This window comes from Aquila chrysaetos, chromosome 17, assembly GCF_900496995.4.
Source record: "Aquila chrysaetos chrysaetos chromosome 17, bAquChr1.4, whole genome shotgun sequence".
Classification (NCBI taxonomy): Eukaryota; Metazoa; Chordata; class Aves; order Accipitriformes; family Accipitridae; genus Aquila; species Aquila chrysaetos.
In genome coordinates this window covers 23,959,972-23,978,693 of record NC_044020.1, presented here as the reverse complement: position 1 = coordinate 23,978,693, position 18,722 = coordinate 23,959,972, and the positions used below count along the sequence as shown (strand labels likewise).

The following is an 18,722-nucleotide window of genomic DNA, read 5'->3' as shown; positions in this document are numbered from 1 at the left end:
ATGAATTATTGCATCAACATGCAGTACATTTAGGGAATTCTCCAGATGGAACTCTTGAGGGCAGAAATCTGAGAAACTGTGTTATATTGAAATATTAGTAGATGCAGTTTTAATATAAATGGAAAAAATAAAGAGTAACAAATCACCAGTGTTAGATGATATTCCCCTAGAAGGCTAAAGGAACTCTGAACATCTCAGCAGAAATCCATGCTGGGCCCATATTCTGAGCACAATTCTGTTCACCCCCTCTCAGAAGGGATACAATTGAATAGAAATGTACACAGAAAAGTAATTTTCATATGAAGGGTAGCTAAAGTAGAAGTATTCATCCTGCTAGAAGGGCAGGAGGAAATGGAAACCTATAGAAAATGCTGTTCTTCAATAGCAGCATGCTAAAAAAAAAAAAAAAGTATCTCTGGCTTTAGATATTGTGATCCACACGTTAACTCTCAGCTTCTGTTTTCATTCATCTGGACTATTTACAATTTCTCTTCAACGTTAGTGTAATTAATTTCTTTAGTGTACACTGTACTTGATAGCATTATTCATAATCTTGTACGTGTTGTTGAAAGCTTCTGCTCCTGGGCTGAACAGATTGCATATTCCTTAGCCTTCTCCGTTTTGTGCAGGAAAGTGTCTTTCTTCCAGTACAAAGTGTGCAACAAAGTTGAACGTCTGTTCACTGAGATCCATTGCAAATAGTCTCCAGGACAACTTCTAGCTATGCTGGGTGCTTCAAGGTCAACCTTGCTAACCAGGACTCTTCTCCTCTTATGCCTATCAGTTCTCCACTCCTTGAGAATTTAAGCTGTTACCTCCAGTTGTGTCTTCTTTCAGTATGAATCTGTTTTTCTGGGCCCAAGGACCCTTTGCTGCTTACTGACACCACGTTTGTCTGGTTCAGCAGTGGTGCCTTAAGGAGAAAGTTGAACGGGTACCACAGGAACCCTAGTGCCTCAGTGGTCGTGTGTGTTGGAAATCTTTGTTCCAGGAAGGGGTGGCAAATATGTCAGATGTGGAGATGTTAGTGAACTGTTACCTCTGATCCTTTGAACTGAGTGAAAATATTTGAGAGACATTCTGTGGCCAGAACAGCGAATCCAACAGCATTGCTGTGAAAGCTAGTATAGCCCTTGCATTTCATTGAAGCTTGCCGCTCTGCTGCGACCCCTTCTCTTCCCTTACTCGCTTTTTCATTATTTGGGGTTTGGATAATGCTCAGCTTTGATATATTCTTTCCAGTGAAATGCATTTTGTTTCTCTCCCCTGCCCTCTTTAGACATGCCCTGCAACTGAACGCAATGGGCACGCAGCGGCTCCTAGAGCTGGCCCGGCAGATGCAGAACCTCGAGGCCTTCATCCACATCTCCACCGCCTATGCAAACTGTGTCCGAAAATGCATAGACGAGGTCATCTACCCACCCCCGGCTGAACCCAAGAAGCTCTTTGATTTAGTAGAGTAAGTAGGAACTGCGTCGCCTCTTCTGACATTGGTTTTTCCTTCATTCCGCTGAAGACCTGTTCGTATAACCTACGCTGTGGGATTTCTGTTCGTCGCCGCTGTATGGGCTCGTCTGTAGGCACCGTGCCAGCAAGAAATGCTGGCCATAATAAGAGTGAGACCAAGGGGAGAGAGAGCTCTCATTTTAGGTGGTTTTGAGGGGTACTTTCCACAGAATGCCATCCAGTAAGTCTGTCCTTTCTAGATTTTCTTTTGAAAGTAGCTTTACTGAGGTTTTTTGAAAATGGAAGAAATACTCTGTTTTGGAGCCTTTTTATCAGGAGAGCTGCTGAAGTCATGCTTTATAAACAGTTGGATGAGCTTAACAATACTTTTCCAAATACAAAAGTATTAGAAAATAGCATAAAACACACCTAATAACCCTATAATTTCAGCTACCTCTGAATTTTTCCACGCACCATTTTAAAAAAGACTGTGATTTCATGAGAGTCCAGCATTGAATAAGTTATGCATGAGTGCATTTGCTATCAGGAATGGAGTTGTGATGCTTCTTTCTGTAAGACTCAGCTCTGTCGCTGCCTTAGTAAGACCTGAAATTTTTCATATGCCTTATATTCATTTCTTTATCTCTTCAGCTTCGCAATGTTGTTTCCACTTATTTCAACAACCCTGTGGTATTAAACCGGAGTTATATGGGGATGATTCAGAAACAGGCTGTTTTAGAAAGAGTTCAGTGTGAGACTCCAGGACCATGAGGGAACAACAAAAAGGCTTGTTTAACTGAATTTACCAAAATGAAAAATAATTAGAAAGAATAACAAAATCTGCTGATAAAGGCCCCAGGACACCTTCCCCTTAGAAGAATTCTCCCACAGCTGTAACTTTGCTTTCACTTACTTTCTAGTGGTATTCCACTTATGTGATATAAGCAACTGACCTATGAACTAGTAACCCAAAGAGCTGGTATAAAGTCTTTCTTCTCCTTGATTTAGGGTAATAGAAGATGAGATGAATTATTGTCCAGCAGGAAAACCACTGAGGTTTTATATAAAAAAAATTGTTTGCCAAAAAAAAATAATTCGACTAAGAGCTACTCCAGAAAATTTAGCACAAATCAGTGTTTTCTTTTTTTAATTTTTCCAGTAGCCCATATTCTTGGATATGTTTACTTCCAGCAAGTAGTCATCTATCATTTATTGTTTATTCAGCAAGTGGAGCATGATAAAAACATAAGAAATGCCCTAGTGCATTAGGGCGATGGGCTGCCTGGCCCAATATCTTGCTCTCAACAGTGGCACTGGCAGATGCTGTTTAGGGTAACTACACAGGCCTGGATACTTTTTGCAACCCGTTCCCCTTGTAGCCTCCCAGAAACCATAACTGTAGTATGAGGGGTGTTACATCCTATTATTTTTTGTCCCATTTTTTAATCCATTTATTTGTTTAATCCCTTTTTGAACTTTCTGGTATTCTGCTTCTGCAAACCCCCTGTGGCAGCAAGTTCTAGACGTTTACTAACTGCTGCATGAAGGCGAGCTTTCTTTTACCTGTTTCAAGCTGTCATGCTAAGAGCTCCATTGCATGTCCCATCGTTGCAGCATTGCAGTATCTGCAGGATTTGCCCTATTCACTACCTCTGCAAATCTGTCTTGCATTCACCCTGGACCTTCTCTTCTGCAGCCTGAAGAGTCCCAGCATTTTTCCTGGCTCCTCGTATGCCAACTGATCTGTCTCCATGATGATTTTAGTTGCCCTTCCTCTCTGCCTTTTTTTAACTCCACTCCCTCCTTGAGGTGCAGGGGCCAAAGAGAACTGCATGCAGCACTCAAGGTGTGGTCACGCTAAAGTTTTATTGAAATAGCTTCAGAATGACACCATTGGTCTTGTTCTCAGTACTTGATGATGTCCAACATTTCCTTGACTTTTTTGTCTGCTGCTACTCAATGACCTGGAGATTTCATAAAGCTGTCAGCTGTGCTTCCAAGAGCTCTTGCTGCGCTGCGGCTGCCTGTTCTGGGTTCAGCAACCTCTAAGGCCAGTTTAGACTGCTTTTCCCTAAATGCATTACCTTACTTTTACTTACAGTGAAGCTAATCTGCCACCTTTTTGCCCACTGACTCAGTTTTACAATGTCCTTTGGAGTTCATCGCTATCAATATTACATTTCACTGCCCCAAAAAGCTTACCATCACTTGCAACTTTGGAAACAATTAGTGTTGACGGCTCAGATAAAAAAGACTCCAGCAAAGGACTAAATGCTAATCAGAAACACACAGAAGTGCCTGGCTGCCCCAGAGGTTGCTACTTCAGCTGCTTCATGTAAGACCCTAAGAATTCATTTATCGTAGTTTGCATGTGCAGCAGAGAGGATGATGTTTGAGAGAATGGTTGAGTGACAAAGGATTGGCTTTCAGATGTGTTCTTTCATGTGTTTATCTTGGTAGTATGTTTGGTTGTTTTTTTCTTAGCCACATAATTAGAGATGGGTTTTCTTGCTTTTTTACTAGATTTTTCAATTTGTTTTACTATACTCCAGAAGTTCATCACCTTCCAGTACTTGTAGTGAGACAGAAATGACAGTGTGCCCTCAACTAGGACGGCATCTATTTCTCTAACAGTGTTTGCAGGTAGCATTATAATTGCTCACAGCAAAGACAACCACTGCTTTCAAAGGCATTGAAATCAGATGGCGTTGTTGAAAATCACGGGCTCCAGGGTAATTGGTTTGGAAGGTGTTCTGCAAATCAAAGGCAATATATGAAAGAGATGCATGGGGTTCCAGAGTGTATGAAGGAGCAGGATGGGAAAGTCCCTGGGATGTTGGGACGATGTGACATAGGCAGAATGGGATAGAGAAAACTCTGAGAGACTGTGAAGGGCAGGGGATTACTTGGAGGGATGGAGAGAGAGAAGACAAAGCAGGGTTGGAGGGAGATGGGAGAGATGCCCCTTTTATTATTCACCATGTAAGTGGAAGAAATAATATGTGGATATCTGGGTACAGAAGGTTTCAGAGAAAGGAGATTAACAGATATCAGAATGTTACCTTCAAAAAGCAGGGGAGGAAAAAAAGCAGACAAGGAAATACAAACTCCCTTCAAAAAGGGGGAAGAAATAGAGGTCGTGTTTTGCATCAGCCAGCTGCGAAAGCTTCCCTTCACAAACAACCCTTGTCTTAAAGTGCTCTTCTGCAAGTGCATTAAGGAGCATGATCACACAACTGGATGCAATAACAGATCCATTTAATGATGCTTGTGGCCATGCACTTGATATATGCTTCATTCAGTTGAAATCCCAAGTAGGACTCCCAGCTGTTTCTTTTTCTGTTCTTATCCTCTTATTATATCCCTGCTTTCCCGTATTTTGATATTTAAACTGCAAGTAAAGCCTTAGGCTTAATCTGTGTAAACCAAAAGTCACACTTCTAAGTGCTGCCAGGCCACTAGAGGAAACATATAATCTGCCACATCATGCAAGGTTTGCCTTAATCTAAAGCTGAGGGAAATCAGCTTTGAAGGGTGTGCTGAGGTAAGGAACACAGTGCACAGTGAAGTGTGGGCTGAAGCAGAACGGTTTTCATTACTGCAGAAAATGTAGATCCGTCATCACTTACAAGAAAGAGAGTGTCTTATTAATGCAAGGTGATTAACACAGAAAGTTATGTTTTCCTATGGCAGAGTAATTTGGTGCATATATGTGGTGAAAGAAGAGGATACTAATTGTTTAATTTGCATCTCTTGTTGCTACGGGGCACTTGCAGCAGTGAGCAAAAGCAATAGCTTTGTGATTTAGCATTTCAAAATCTTCAAAGTAGGTCACAGAGGAGTAGGAACAGTTCGCCTCGCTGAACTGTCAGCTCAGCGCTCCTGTGATGGTAATGCTGGTCGATCAAATCACCTGGTAGGACGGTACCCTTGAGACAGGCAGGAGCGTGGTCCCCTTGATGACCACTTAAAGTAAGGCAGAGGCCGGTCTGGAAGGATGAGGGCAAGGGGAAATTGCTTCTCCTTGTACTTCTACACCTGTCTTTGCTTTGTGAGAATGCTAACCTGTAAGCTCCTGTTATTTAAATAAAAGCAAAAAAAAAGAGAAGGGGAAAAAGACTTGCATGCAGCTTAATCTGAGTTCCCAAATGAACCTAGTCTTCCTCCAGGCTCCGCAGAAATAGACATCTCCTTTTGGTAGGCTGGTAATTAATTACTCAACAGATTCGAACAAAGGCAATTTAGCTGAGACCCTGAGGAGGCTGGGTTCAATGACTGCCTAAACAGGCTTTGTAAATTAAGTCAATATTGTGTGCTGCTTATAGCCTCTGCATAGTTCAGCTTCGTATTTTATGCTTAAACAATTTTTCTGCCTTGTTTCTAAAGCATGGGACCAGGGTTGCAAAGGAAAGTATTTGTGCCTCTATAAGGCTTTTTTTATTTTAAAAAACTAATTTCTATATACTTTTTACTGTCAGATTCTTTTTAACTCATTCCAAAACTGAAATTCACTGAATTCAGCCCTCCCCTGCAAACTGTTTTGCAGTTTCAGTGAATCAATGTTTTCTCATACAACAGTTTTCCTGTAATATTTCCACCTGTGTCTAATGAGAGCCATCTGAAAAGAAGTGTGCCACCTGAGCCATCAGGTGTTTGCACATTTAAGTTGATGTGATCAAGTAATTCTCTAGGTGTGACCGTTTCTGCCTTATTCCTCTCCCCTTGACCTCCACTGGTTTCTGAAATTCAAGATAAGGAGGGGTGAAGTGAGGATCCACAGGAAACGATGTCCTTGCAGTGCCCCTGGGAAAAGTGCACCCATTCGGTCTGAACTGTAAGTCCATTGACTTAATTACAAATTGGATTATAGGAGTTAATCTTTGACTCCGTGGTGTAACAGCAGCCTGCTGAAAGCCTGTTGGGGATTGGCAGTGGTGTGCAAGGGCTCTGGAAGTACAGCCAGTTCCTGTCCTTTAGACCCAAACGCTGGCAGGACCAGTGAAGTCTTGATGGTGTGCCAGGGAAGAGCCTTTGAGTCTTAGGCCCTCGCTGCAGCACTGCGGTGGTAAGGGCCACTTTTTTAAAGGTATATGCATAACTACTTCTGATGGATTAGATACCTGAATACCTTTAAAAAAAAAAAATAAAAAAAAACTCAGTGGGCTTTTTTTTTTTTCTTTGTTTGTGGGTTTTGGTTTTTTTTTAAGCAGCTAGCACTGACAGTTTCCTAATTTCCTTTGTGGACAAGCCCATGGAAAACCTGTAGGAAGGAACACCTAACACTATAAATAGTGCTACTGGAATAATATCCCTGTAGTATGTTGCTCTAGCTTTTGAGACCTTCATAATGCTACTCAACTCAGTAACTCAAGGTTACCAAGAATCTCCTGAAATGTACTTGGGAGTTTATAGGGACTGTTTTGGCTAAGGATAAGTGCTACCTAGTGAGAGTGCTAGGTTGGAAAGCTCCATCAATCTGTAGACCATGGCTATATTTACGTTACAGATTGCAGTGAAGCATGAAGTACACGAGAGATTGCTTTAAAATGAGATTGTATAGATACCTGAAGTTGAGCTGGACATGGTAGCATGAAGCTTACCAGGGTTATTTTGCACTTTGAAGACAAAAGTAACCTTTCTCCTGCAGAGTTGCTATAAATCCAAACCAGTTGCTCCTGGCTTTGTCTTAAATGGCTTTGGCTTGCTTACCCTTTGTTTCAGGTGAGGATTCCTGTCTCACTGGTCTTTTTTGCCTCAGTCTTTTCTCTCTCTGTATGGTGGATAATGACGTTCTCCTCATTTCCTGTAGGTGGTTGGATGAATCTATCATTCAAGACATCACACCCAAGCTGCTTGGGGACTGGCCCAACACTTACACCTACACCAAAGCCTTGTCAGAATACCTGATTCAGCAAGAGAAAGGAAACTTGAACATTGCTATCATCAGGCCATCCATCGTGGGAGCTAGCTGGCACGAGCCTTTCCCAGTAAGCATGAACACATAGCAATTCCCTGCCGAGAGCCCTTTGAAACAGCTGTAACTGCAGTACTGTCAGGAATCTCTCCCTACTTGTAGTAGCGTCCGCTTGAGAAACAGGTACTCCAGTTGATGGGAGAGCGTGTGGAAGAGATGGAGGACCTGTGCTGCAGTAGAACAGCAACCCTTCTTCAGCATTTTTAGTAAAGACTCTTGTCTCCGAGCAATAATAAGCAATAATAACAACAGCTGGGATAATAATGGTGCAAAATGCTGGAGTTGCAACTGATGGTCTTACTCAGAGGATTGTGCCCAGACAGACCCACAGGGGAGTTTCTGTACTAGCTGGGGAAACATGAGATGTGAGGGTCAGTCGTAGCCCTGATGCATTCTGGTTTGAGTCTTTCCATGGTCTAGTCAGCCTATTTTAATGAGGTCCTGATGAGCACCCTAGACCTCACGTGGTCCTTGAAAGCATTTGATAATGTCATATGCAGTTACCTAGTATCTCTCTTCTGTTGGTAGTTGTTGAATTCACTGGATTCACACTTGTATGGGCCTGTTGCAGATACAAATGTCAGCCACAGAGTAATTAAATGCAACTGTACTTTTGGTCTGAAATAATTCACTAAGCTAAATATACTGGTAGGAATAATGTGCCCTAACATTGCAGCCAAATTGGAAAGGCAACGTAAAGTCACCTTTGGCTTTCATGCAGCTCAAAGCATGCCAAAGACGTCTGAGATATAGCGAGGCTCTGGGCCAAGCTCCCCATCTTGGAAAGACAGAGCAAACCCTGTTAGATGTCATAACCTGTTTTGGGTCAGACAGGTCATCACTGATCTTAGCTCTGGCTCCCATAAGTGGCAGTTTCCCTGACCTGAAGTAGGATGGGATTCAAGTGGAGTGGCTTTTTTTTTTTTTTTTTTTTTTTTTTTTCCCCCCCTCTTCCTTGCCTTAGAAATTAGCTGGAGTAATCAAATCGGTCTCAGTGACATCTGCATGTTGTATGTCGGAGGGTATATAACATGCTGGCTGTTTTCAGCAAGTGTGACAGCACCAGGACCCTGTAGTGTTTAAAGCCAGAGTCTACTCCTGTAGCCAAGTTATTATAGGAAAGCAGTGGTTTCTAAAAACAAAATTAGATTCTGTTGTTGATGGGTAAATTGCAGACAGAACAAGGTACCATACAATGCATCCCCTATTTAAAATCAATTAGGTATTTCCTACTGGTTAGCTTCCTGGCAACTGTCCCAAATGGGCTGGCATCTGTCTTAACTGGTGTCTTGTTGCTTCTTTGTCTATACCACAGCATTATAGCCCTTTCACCATTTTGAAGCCTGTGTAAGCAACATGTCATTGAAAGAAATAGTAATCATTCTTCTTTTTTGCAGGGTTGGATTGACAGCTTCAACGGGACAAGTGGAATATTTGTTGCGGTATGTCTAGTTACTATTTAAGCTCCCCTTAAAGTAGAGTTTGAGTTACTAAGATAGCAGCTCTAAAGTTCCTCTACAGCCCCACTTAGAAATTGTGTGCAAAAAAGGATCACAGCACTTTTCTGAAGCTGGCAGAATGATGTCACACACTCACCATACATCTAGATGCCTGTAGGACCCAGAAGACTGTCTATTTATGCTGTGTTCAAAAAAGGACATTGAAAGAGTATTCATGTTGTTGGTTCACTAAATGTGAATTGTAGTTTCTAAGATCTCTAAAAAAACTAAAGTTTTGGACAAATTAGGCCAGATTTTCAAAGAAGGGGCAAAAGATGCATCCTTGAAACTAGGGTAATTCATGGATGTCAAAGCTTGACTCTTATAACAGAACTTAATTTTCCAGGCCAGATTACCATACCATCAATACAAGGCAGCGTTATTTGTCCTTTCATTTGTCTTTATATGTTTTGTTGCCAAGTCCACTGCTATAGTTTGTGACCACTTCACAATAACAAAGATTCTAGGTCTCTCTTGCCATTCCTTTATACAGGATTTCTCCATGTGCGGAGTACACCTAAATGATGTGTGAAACTATCAATTCAGAGTCTACCAGTCACATGGATAGTTCACTATATTCTTGCTTAATACTCGTATAAATAACTACTGTGCAAAATGGCGAGGAACAAACCCATAAGATAATGAATAACTTGATAAAATATTCCATGTAATATGAAAATAATCATTACAATTTAACATATGAAAACACTAAAGTTGCATACCGTTTCTCCTGGCTTTTTTTTTTTTTTCTGAACTAAAATCGCTGCCTTAGGTGTATTTGTCACTGTATAATGCTGTATAGCTATGGGCAGATATTTTAGTTCATGTATGATTTGTCCAACTTGATTACTTTGTAAAAACTATATTGTAATCAGCCTGATGCAGTGTATAAAAGGATTAGTTGCCTACAGTCTTAGGAGAGCAGAATAAAATCCAAATATAATCTTGTTAAAAAAGCTCATTTATACCTGACGTAGAGCATAAATAGAAACTGTTACAGTTACTTCTGGAATCCACAGGACCAGTGAAATTAGTGGGTATATCCCAGCTAATGCTTTTATCTGAAACCCCAGTTACACATTTCAGAGACCTTCAAAAGCCCCCAAATGCATCATTTGTGTTCACAAAGTGTAATTAGCTTCTATTCATACCACAGTTTCTTTAAAATAATTACCTATCAGCCTTTTACTCCTTGCTGACTGCTCATAAAGCTTGTGCTGCCTCTCTGCTCTACTTCCAGCACCTTGTGCTGTTTCCTGGGTTCTTTCACGACGTCTTGTCATCATCACGATAAAGAAAGGTTTTGCAGTTCCTTAATTTTGCAGATCCACTCCTTACATTTTCATGTGACACGTTCTAACTTTTGTAATGATATCTGTGAGTTTTGATTTTTTTTTTTTTATGGTTACTTTCGAGCATTAAAGATGTGTGTCACAAAAACTTGTCCAGAATTGGTTTGCAAGAAAGACATTACACAAAAAAAGTTCCATTGCATTGCTCTTTATTCCTCACAAGTGAATTACCTAAGTAACAAATTACAGCAGCTAGCTGTCATATGTGTATCATGTGCCAATACATTATGAAACACAGGCCAAATTCATATGCTTTCAGCCATATAAAAACATACCAATCAAATCTCTTGTCATTTAAAAAGCATTTTTCCCCTCCTTTTTTTTTTCTTTTCTTTTAATCTGCCAACAAGTAAAAAACACCTAATGGTTAAGTATTTGGAAATTTTGCACATATATCAGTCTTTTTTTAATAGTGTCCGCTTTAGGAACTTAACACTAGAGCTTGCATGTATTTTATATGCTTATCCTTTGCCACTCATACCAGTAACTAATATTTTCTATTTTTCAAAGCAAATAATTTCTAGCCTTACTGAATGCAACAACAAACCTAATGGTGGTTTCGCTCGGGCCAGGTTTCACACGCAGATGCCAACCTGTATCTTTATCTCCAAACTAACTCTATGGAAACTATAAAGATTTTGAGGTTCTAGGGTCAGTGTAGTAAATAACTTCCCTTTTATATAAAAGCTTTGACCTGTACTGAAAGAGTTTTGAAATAGAGATGGTATTTTTTGGTTCAGGCTTGAAGCTCTGAGGTTCTTCAACACAGGAAATAAAGAGACACTGAAATTCGTGTCATCTGCACCGAGCTCTTCAGTGATGAAATATGATGATTTGACGTATAACTGTACCGAGACTTAACCAAGAAAAAGACAAAAAGCAGTGACAGTCGGTGCAGGGTGTAGAGGCCGGGCTGTTGCCCGTGTCCAGCGGCTCTTTGGCCCCGCAGGCAGCGGTGTTGGCTGGCAGCAGTCAGGAGCAGAGACCGCGATGTGGAGAAGCGAGGGGTGATTGCCGAGTGCTGACAGACAGTATTTGTCTTGTACCATCTCCGGTTGCTACTGAACTTAGTTGGACCGGTACTAGTTTTCTGGAAGTGAAAGGTATTTATTATTGGGGAGCCCAAGAGACTTTTGGTCTTCTGAGGTGGTGGGGGGGGAATAAATACATGTTTTGAATTAATGTGCTTGGATATGGTGCGTTGGTAAATCCTGTTCGGTAGTTTGAAAATTAGCCCTTGAGCATGTGGGTGACATGTTAGTTTGATTACCTGGAAGTTGCGCGATTACAACCAGCTGTCTCGGCCAACTGTATTTCAAAGTGTATTTATTAGTCAAGTAGCTTTATTAGCCTTAATTAAGGATGGAAAAAGCAAAAAGGAAGTGTTTTGGTGTTTGTGTATTTATTTTTTTTAAGTCTCCCCGCATACTAAAATATTCGTATACCACTTCTAACCCAAGCTCATCCTATATGGAGAACAACCCTCAGATTCAGATTTGGTTCAGATGATCTTTGGGATCATCTGGGCAGAATCTGAACTCCAAACCTTGCGAAGTTGTTTTGTTGGGTTTTTTTTCCTCAGTCACCACTGCAATATTTGAGTCTGATAATTTCATTCCACAAATAGATATATTTCTTTTAAATATTCATGAAATATGGGAGTCCAAGTTGTTCTTGATAGTCTGTTTCTTTTGCCTACAGTTGCTCCAGCTGCTGTGGGGAGAAGCTTTGTTGATTGAAAAACAAAATGAAATTAATTACATTTCCGCTGGACCATAATTGAAGCATTTTGTCTCACTGTTCCATATTATGTGTAAAGACCTTCTTCCCTGCAAGGCAGTGAAGCTGTAAGGCAGAACTGTGGTTTAATTCATGTTCTGGACAGTGATTAGTCCCAAAGCACATCAGGTGGGAGGCTGTCCAGAAACATCAGACTCAGACTGGGAAATAATTTTGGAGGCTTCAAGCTGCAGTAGCTTCTATTTCACTAAAGAGAAAAAAGTCAGCAACTCTAAATAGAAATCAAGCAATACCTGGTAAAGAAGTACTGAACCATTTCCAATGTAAAAAGTAACTTAAAACACTTAAACCTGAAGTCTTCACTAAATACACAATGCATGAAATGTCTAATTTATCCATGTGTATATGACCATCACATGCTGCTCTGAATACAGCCATGTTTACAGCACATCCATCAAACTTCCTAGTTTTGAAGACCTCAGAAAGGTCTTTAGCGTACCTGTGAAAACGTGATAGTTGGCCACACAGTGGTCTCTACTGGGCATGTGTTCGCAGCAGTGGAAAATTCATAGCTGAGCTTCATTGCGTCCTTTGGTTCTTTTTGCCTTTTTTTTTCCCTTGAAAAAAACAGTAGTGAGAACCAAAAAAAAACCATCATAGTGATGTTGCAAGTTAAGGTTCTAAGGTCTTAAGCGCAGCGGTGGTTCAGCTTAGGGCAGCAGAAGTTAACTGCGTGCCATGGGTTTGGGGAGGATGGAGGCATGTGGGGAAGCTTACGCGGTTGCCTGCATCTGAGACTGTCTATGATCCCTCTGCCAGCTGCACCAGGCATGAGATGAGACTGCTCAGGTGTCTGAGCTCATGAAAATTAAATCAGTCATAAGTGGTATTGCCTTACTTGCAAGCTGTGAAATGTAACAAAACCATCTGATTATAGAAGGGGAAAAGGGGGAGAGAGAGACAGAACAGAAAAAAACCCAGATAGCTCCGAAACAGGGGATGCAGTGTCCCTTTAAAATCCACCAATGACCAGTAGACAATGGCACGTGCTATACAAGTTGATGTCAAGTCTTAAATGCTTTTTTTTATCACATCTTTTTTCTCCCCAGGCTTCAGGCAAGGGTTTTTGCACAACTAGGCACTTCCTGTCTAGCTGCTGTAGTAAAACTTCATCTTTCACAGCTGGAGAGCTATTCCATCACGAAATGGGAGTCTCAGGTTGGAAGAAAAGAAAAAAAAAAAATGCTATAACATTTCCTTTGCCCTAAGTTTTAAATATTCATGGATCTGTAGAGCATATTCCTCTGCCCCTTCACTCAGTCCTTCCCTCTGGTTTTACATGGCTCTAAATCATAAGAGCTTTTTGCCTTCCTTGCTTCACTAGTGCTTTTGTCCTCCCAGCTTTTTTGCTGGGTCCTCAGCTTCTACATCAAACTCAAATTCATTGCATTTTATTTCCCATATGGTAGAGAACTTGTTTGCAACCTTGATTCTGCCATTGGGGGTTTCTTTTTTTTATTTGCTCTGTTCAGCCCTCATACCTGACACACTAGGTGAAATTCCTTCACCCCATTTCACCTCCACGTTTCTATATCGCTGAATTGTCCTCTCTGATTTAGTCTGCCTTGTTGTTGCCATGTCTCTCCTGTGGAACCTCCAAAGACTAATTGGTCATCAGGGAAACACCTTGATAAGCATTCAGATTAAATATATATATTCTGGGGAGCCTGATCCCCTGACAAATGCACTTCCAATGAAAGCAAAATGAAAATCTTCTGTTCTTGGGTACCCTTCTCTTTTGTTGTCAGTACTTTGTATTTTCACTCATTCATTTCCTGAGTTTTGTTGGGTGGCGAGCCCTTCAAGGCAAGGGCCATGTCTCAACTGTATCTTTATGCTTAACAGACACAGCTTTGGAAAAGAGGAGGGTGTGAATACATCCAAAGGAAAGGGAGTAAACTTTTCAGAAAGCCTATTTGTGTCATTTCCAAAGCGACTACCGTCTTTGAGGGACACTCAGACCTCTGCCTGTGTGAGTTAAGAAAATGTAACTTCAGGTATCACTGGGAATTTTACTTCAGTAAATTCAAATTTATTTCTTTCATATTGAGTTAACTAAGAGTCACAGCTTTTCTTATACACAGCGCAGACATCACCATGTTTTAGACTTCCTCTGAAAACGCAGAACAGTGGGATCCACGTGAGTTCCATCTTTGTTTTCACAGAAACCAAACCATCTTCTGCAGCAGGTGCCAGGCTTGACAAGTGCTAACATGACAGTCTGTCCTCAATCCAAGTCGATGAAATCTCCCCACGGCGTTATGTCAGTGACCGTTTTCCTTTGTCCCACAGGCGGGCAAAGGGATTCTGCGGACCGTCATTGCCAATAACGAAGCGGTGGCAGACATGATTCCAGTAGACGTTGCCATCAACCTGACCCTTGCAGCCGGGTGGTACACTGCTGTGCACAGGTGGGAAGGACTTCTGACTCTGCCGGACTCGGGCATTTACTGCCTGCACCAGGACTTTAAAGGGAACCAAAAGCTAATTGAAAACCTGTGCAAGAGCCTTGTTGATTTATTTTCTGGTTCATGTTTTCTTCCCCAGGTTGGCAAGGACTAAGAGTGTAGCAGAAGCAATAAAGGCAGGCTTTAGAGTTAGGAAATCTCTAAAGCTACAAGTGAGACCTGTTTCTCAGTACAACGTAAGCTCAGCTGACAAATCTCTCTCTCAGAAGTCACTTTTCTGAAGGCCAAGAGCTTTACTGTCGCTTCTCGGCAGCTGTTTCTGGGTGTCCTTTCTCAGGCAGCTACACTGAGTCGCTTTTCAAGTGGCTTCTAGAGTTTTCTTGGTGAAAATGGTCTGAGTGTTTTCCTTGGAAAACACTGCACAATATAAATATATTATGGGCTCATATGATAGGGAGGATGATCTAAAAAAAAAAAAAAACCCATTCTTTGCATTGTTGAGAAGGGTATGTATAAGTGACATTAAGGATTTTAGATCTTTTCCTGTGAACCTCTGGCTCTGACCTTTAATCATTAGGTAGGAAGTGCTACAGAGTAAACCACGTGAATTATTCTGGAGGTTTATGCAACTCTGAGAAATCAATACCAGGCAAATAAAAGGCAGAAATATTTCACCTTGAAAGACAGAGTAAGCCCTCTGAACTGAGGGTGGAGAAGAGCTGCATACAGTAACCTAAATACAGGGACCCTAAAAGGATCATAAAAGGCAGCTCACCAGCTTTTCAGATTTATTTTTTCTCATAGTTTCATCCTTCTCCATCAGCAACAGGCAAAGCAGCATGGTCTAGGAAAAAAAAAATACATCTTTCCTTTACACACACCCCCACTCCTGAGAGCCTCCAGATGAAGAGGGCTACAGCCTGTCCATAAAGCTGGAAAAGGAGACAAACACGTGCTGATGAGCAGTATGTCAGCACACAGGTAGACTTCCTGGCTCTGGCCATGGTAGGAGACGTGCCATTTTTTTAACTTTTCATTGGCAAAAGATACATAGTTTTAATCTGGTTCCTACACAAATAATTATTAGGCTAAAGGAGCAATTGCAGAACTTGATTCAAAGCTTTGTCTAGCTGGGCAGAACCCCAAGGTTAGCAATCTGTATACAAAAATCAAGAGCCTGAGCCTTCTGAAAATTTAATTTCTCTGAGAGAGTTTCAGGTTTAAGTGCTATCTTGAAGAATAGCACGTGTGGTTTAATTTTTTTTTCAAATCATCTAATTAGAAGGTCAGCATCCTTCAGGGAAGGTGATATCACCGGGGGAAGTTAGATTCTAAAACTTAGCAGAGAATTGCAATCTTCACTACATAATGTAGAAGCTCTACACTCTACCAAGGTCATCGCCTTAGCTGGAGGGTGGAGAATGGAAAAAAAAATCAACAGGGAGAGGCTCTTCACTGGAAGCTGGGAAAACGGAGAAATCCTCTTCCTTGCTGTTTAACGGGCCTGACCCACTGGAGTAAGTGGAAGTCTGTGCTTTCACTTCAGTGTACTTTCTGTCAGGCTCAGTACTAGGTGAGTTTTCTATATGGGCACATATTACGGATCTAGTCCTTAGTGAGTTGCCATATTGATTTCCATAATGCAGAGTTTTCCACACTAAGCACTACTGTGCGTTTTTATGTTTAACACTCTATCAGACTTCAACTCAGTAACTCAAATTACAGGAGATCATGGATTCAGAGTTTGACATGTGTCTTTTAGTCCTAAGCATTCCTAGAAGTCTACTAGGGTTTAATAGTAATGGTAGTATACAGTCAAATGGCATGACTTCAAAGCATTATTAAAAAAAACACCATTAAAACTGTGCATTATCCAACTGCAGTTTTCAAGTATTACTGTGCGAGATTTCCTATCCCAGGTTATGGGGTTCTATCTCCCGGTATCTTCGGTCATAGGAGTTTTGAAAAAGAAATGTTCCTCATAGGCAGCCTCCTCCCATGGAGAAAGGCTCTGAGCACCACAGGCACCCCACGAGCACGGAGATGTTGTATCCTCCAGCCAAGCTCCCATCCCCTGTCCAAGGCCAGATCTCACCTCTTTTTGCGTTTTGCCAGATGGCTCCAGCTGCTAATGCAGAGTAAGAAAAATGCTGTATCAATGGCATCGCTTGCACCCTTGGCAAGGCAGGCTTAGACCAAAAAAGCTCTTTGATTAACTCTTGCTTTGTATCAAAGGAAGAAGTAAAACCAGTATGATGTATGTTTAGTGTCACGCCCAAATAACAACCAAACATTATTTGATATTAAAATGAGAATTTTGTCAAAATGCATTGATTTGTAATCACCACCCTAAAAAATGGAGTTTAAAAGTAGGTCAAATCATATCCATTAAGTAAATGATTGTAAAATACACAGTGTGTCCCTGAGGTTGGTTTGGGCCAAATATTTACAATATAGCAAGAGAAACTGTTAAAAAAAAAAGTCAGAAACTTGTCAGTATGCATGTTTTCCTTATTGTTTTTATAATTTTTGCTAAGTCAATTATGGATGGTTTTTCTTAAACCCCATTAACTTCATATGCTCTCTAGAATCTGACTGAATAGTATTAAAATTTCATGTTTTATACTGTATTTTCATATTTGTGAAAAATTACCTCTTCTGCATTTTTTTTGTGAGCTGATATTGTTTCTTGGGCTGTTAGCTTTCATGCTCCACTAATAAAGCTTTGGGTGCTTTTCTTCACACCTTAAAATAATACTTCTTTCTCTTTTCCAGACCAAAAAACATGTTGGTGTACAACTGCACAACAGGTGGAATCAACCCTTTCTTCTGGGGAGAAATGGGTAAGGTCTAGTTTAAACCTAGAACGTGTCAAACATCAATAGCGTTCCTCGGCCAGGCTTTGAAAAGGTGGTTTCCTATATTTCGGTGGCATTCAGCATCTGCCGTTCAAACTGCACGCGGGAGGGCCAATTGCAGCCGGTGAGGGTCCTGTGAGCAAGAGCTCCTGGTGCTGGGCATTCAGCCCAGGAAGGCATCTATTCTGTTTTCATTGTGGGCGTAATCACGGAACAACCCAGCAGAGTACGTGCTTTGCTGCACTGAGGTGGAAAGTGGAGGAAAAAGGAATAGAGAACCAGCCCCTTATTTCTATAAGAAGATGCTCTGCAGAGCCATAACAGGACGTTTTCCTTTTCTGATTGAGAACCTTTTCTGGGTTTGGGGCGGTGGGGGGGGAGTTGTGCTTTGAAATCACTGGAGGAACCTTGATAGTGAATGAACACTAGTATATTAAGGAAGTAGAGTTGCCTTTCTTCCTCTTTCTGTGAAGAAAATTCTAAACAGAAATAATTGCTATAGACTTGAGAAGGCAAACCTTGAAATGACTGGTGTGCTTCAAAAACAATTTGCCTTTTGGTTATGAATTTTGTCAGTGGAAGAACTAAAACTACTTCCGTGGCTGACTTTTCAAGTGGATGTGCTTCTGAGGCAGTGGTGAAAGAAAGGGAGACAAATCCTGACACCCTTACAGTGGAAAACTCATGCTGAAGCCAAGCAGCAGAAACACTACGTACAGTCAGTACGTTCATGGGCAGATGTACAGGGCCTGATTCACTTTCTGTTCTACATTAATTCATATCTTTGTGCTTTAAATACAGGATGCTGGCAAATAACTACTGTGGTGTTTCACCTCTCAGCCTTTGCTTTGCATTTGTCTTTGCATTATTTAATTGGCAAACTGTAAGTCGGCAGAGAATCAGACCGTAATTGCATTTTCAGAACATGGCTTGTCTGAAAATCCTACTAATGTCCTACCATGAGATTTGATCAAGTGATCTAGCAGGGAAGAGGTTTCAGCAATTGGCTGAGCAGTGAGAAAATCACACCAAGTTCCTGATTCTTTTTTTATTCTTTTTTAATGAGAGATCTAACATTGTGATTTGTCACAGTTGTGAGAAGAGGTGAGGCTTCGTAGGTGACTGTTGGAAAACGTAGCCACTCTTTATAACGTGTAAAGTCAGATCTTCTGTGGCTTTTCACAGGAGTAAATGCAAAGCTCTTCACAGGCTGCTACTTCGGGCAACAGCCACCGTAGCACTACTACCTGAGGTTTGCCTTTCTTAACCCATTTTTCAGTGTAATTTTACTGATGAAAACAGCAATGTATTAATGCATTGTAACTGATCTTACTCTGTTACTTTGCTCATAACTGTGGATTTAGCAATGAAATCACCTGAGTGCA

General features: G+C 41.1%; 1 protein-coding gene across 10 annotated transcripts in view; it reads left to right on the top strand.

Annotated features, from left to right (window-relative positions):
• The window catches only part of FAR2 (fatty acyl-CoA reductase 2), a 149,934-nt gene that overhangs the window by 112,865 nt on the left and 18,347 nt on the right, over nt 1-18,722 (top strand). For all 10 annotated transcript variants that reach the window (XM_030041068.2, XM_030041067.2, XM_030041061.2 and 7 more), the window contains 5 exons: nt 1,280-1,459; nt 7,256-7,433; nt 8,818-8,862; nt 14,364-14,482; nt 17,255-17,322. In XM_030041068.2, the coding sequence (XP_029896928.1) occupies nt 1,280-1,459; nt 7,256-7,433; nt 8,818-8,862; nt 14,364-14,482; nt 17,255-17,322 (590 nt within the window). The remainder of the gene's footprint in view (nt 1-1,279; nt 1,460-7,255; nt 7,434-8,817; nt 8,863-14,363; nt 14,483-17,254; nt 17,323-18,722) is intronic.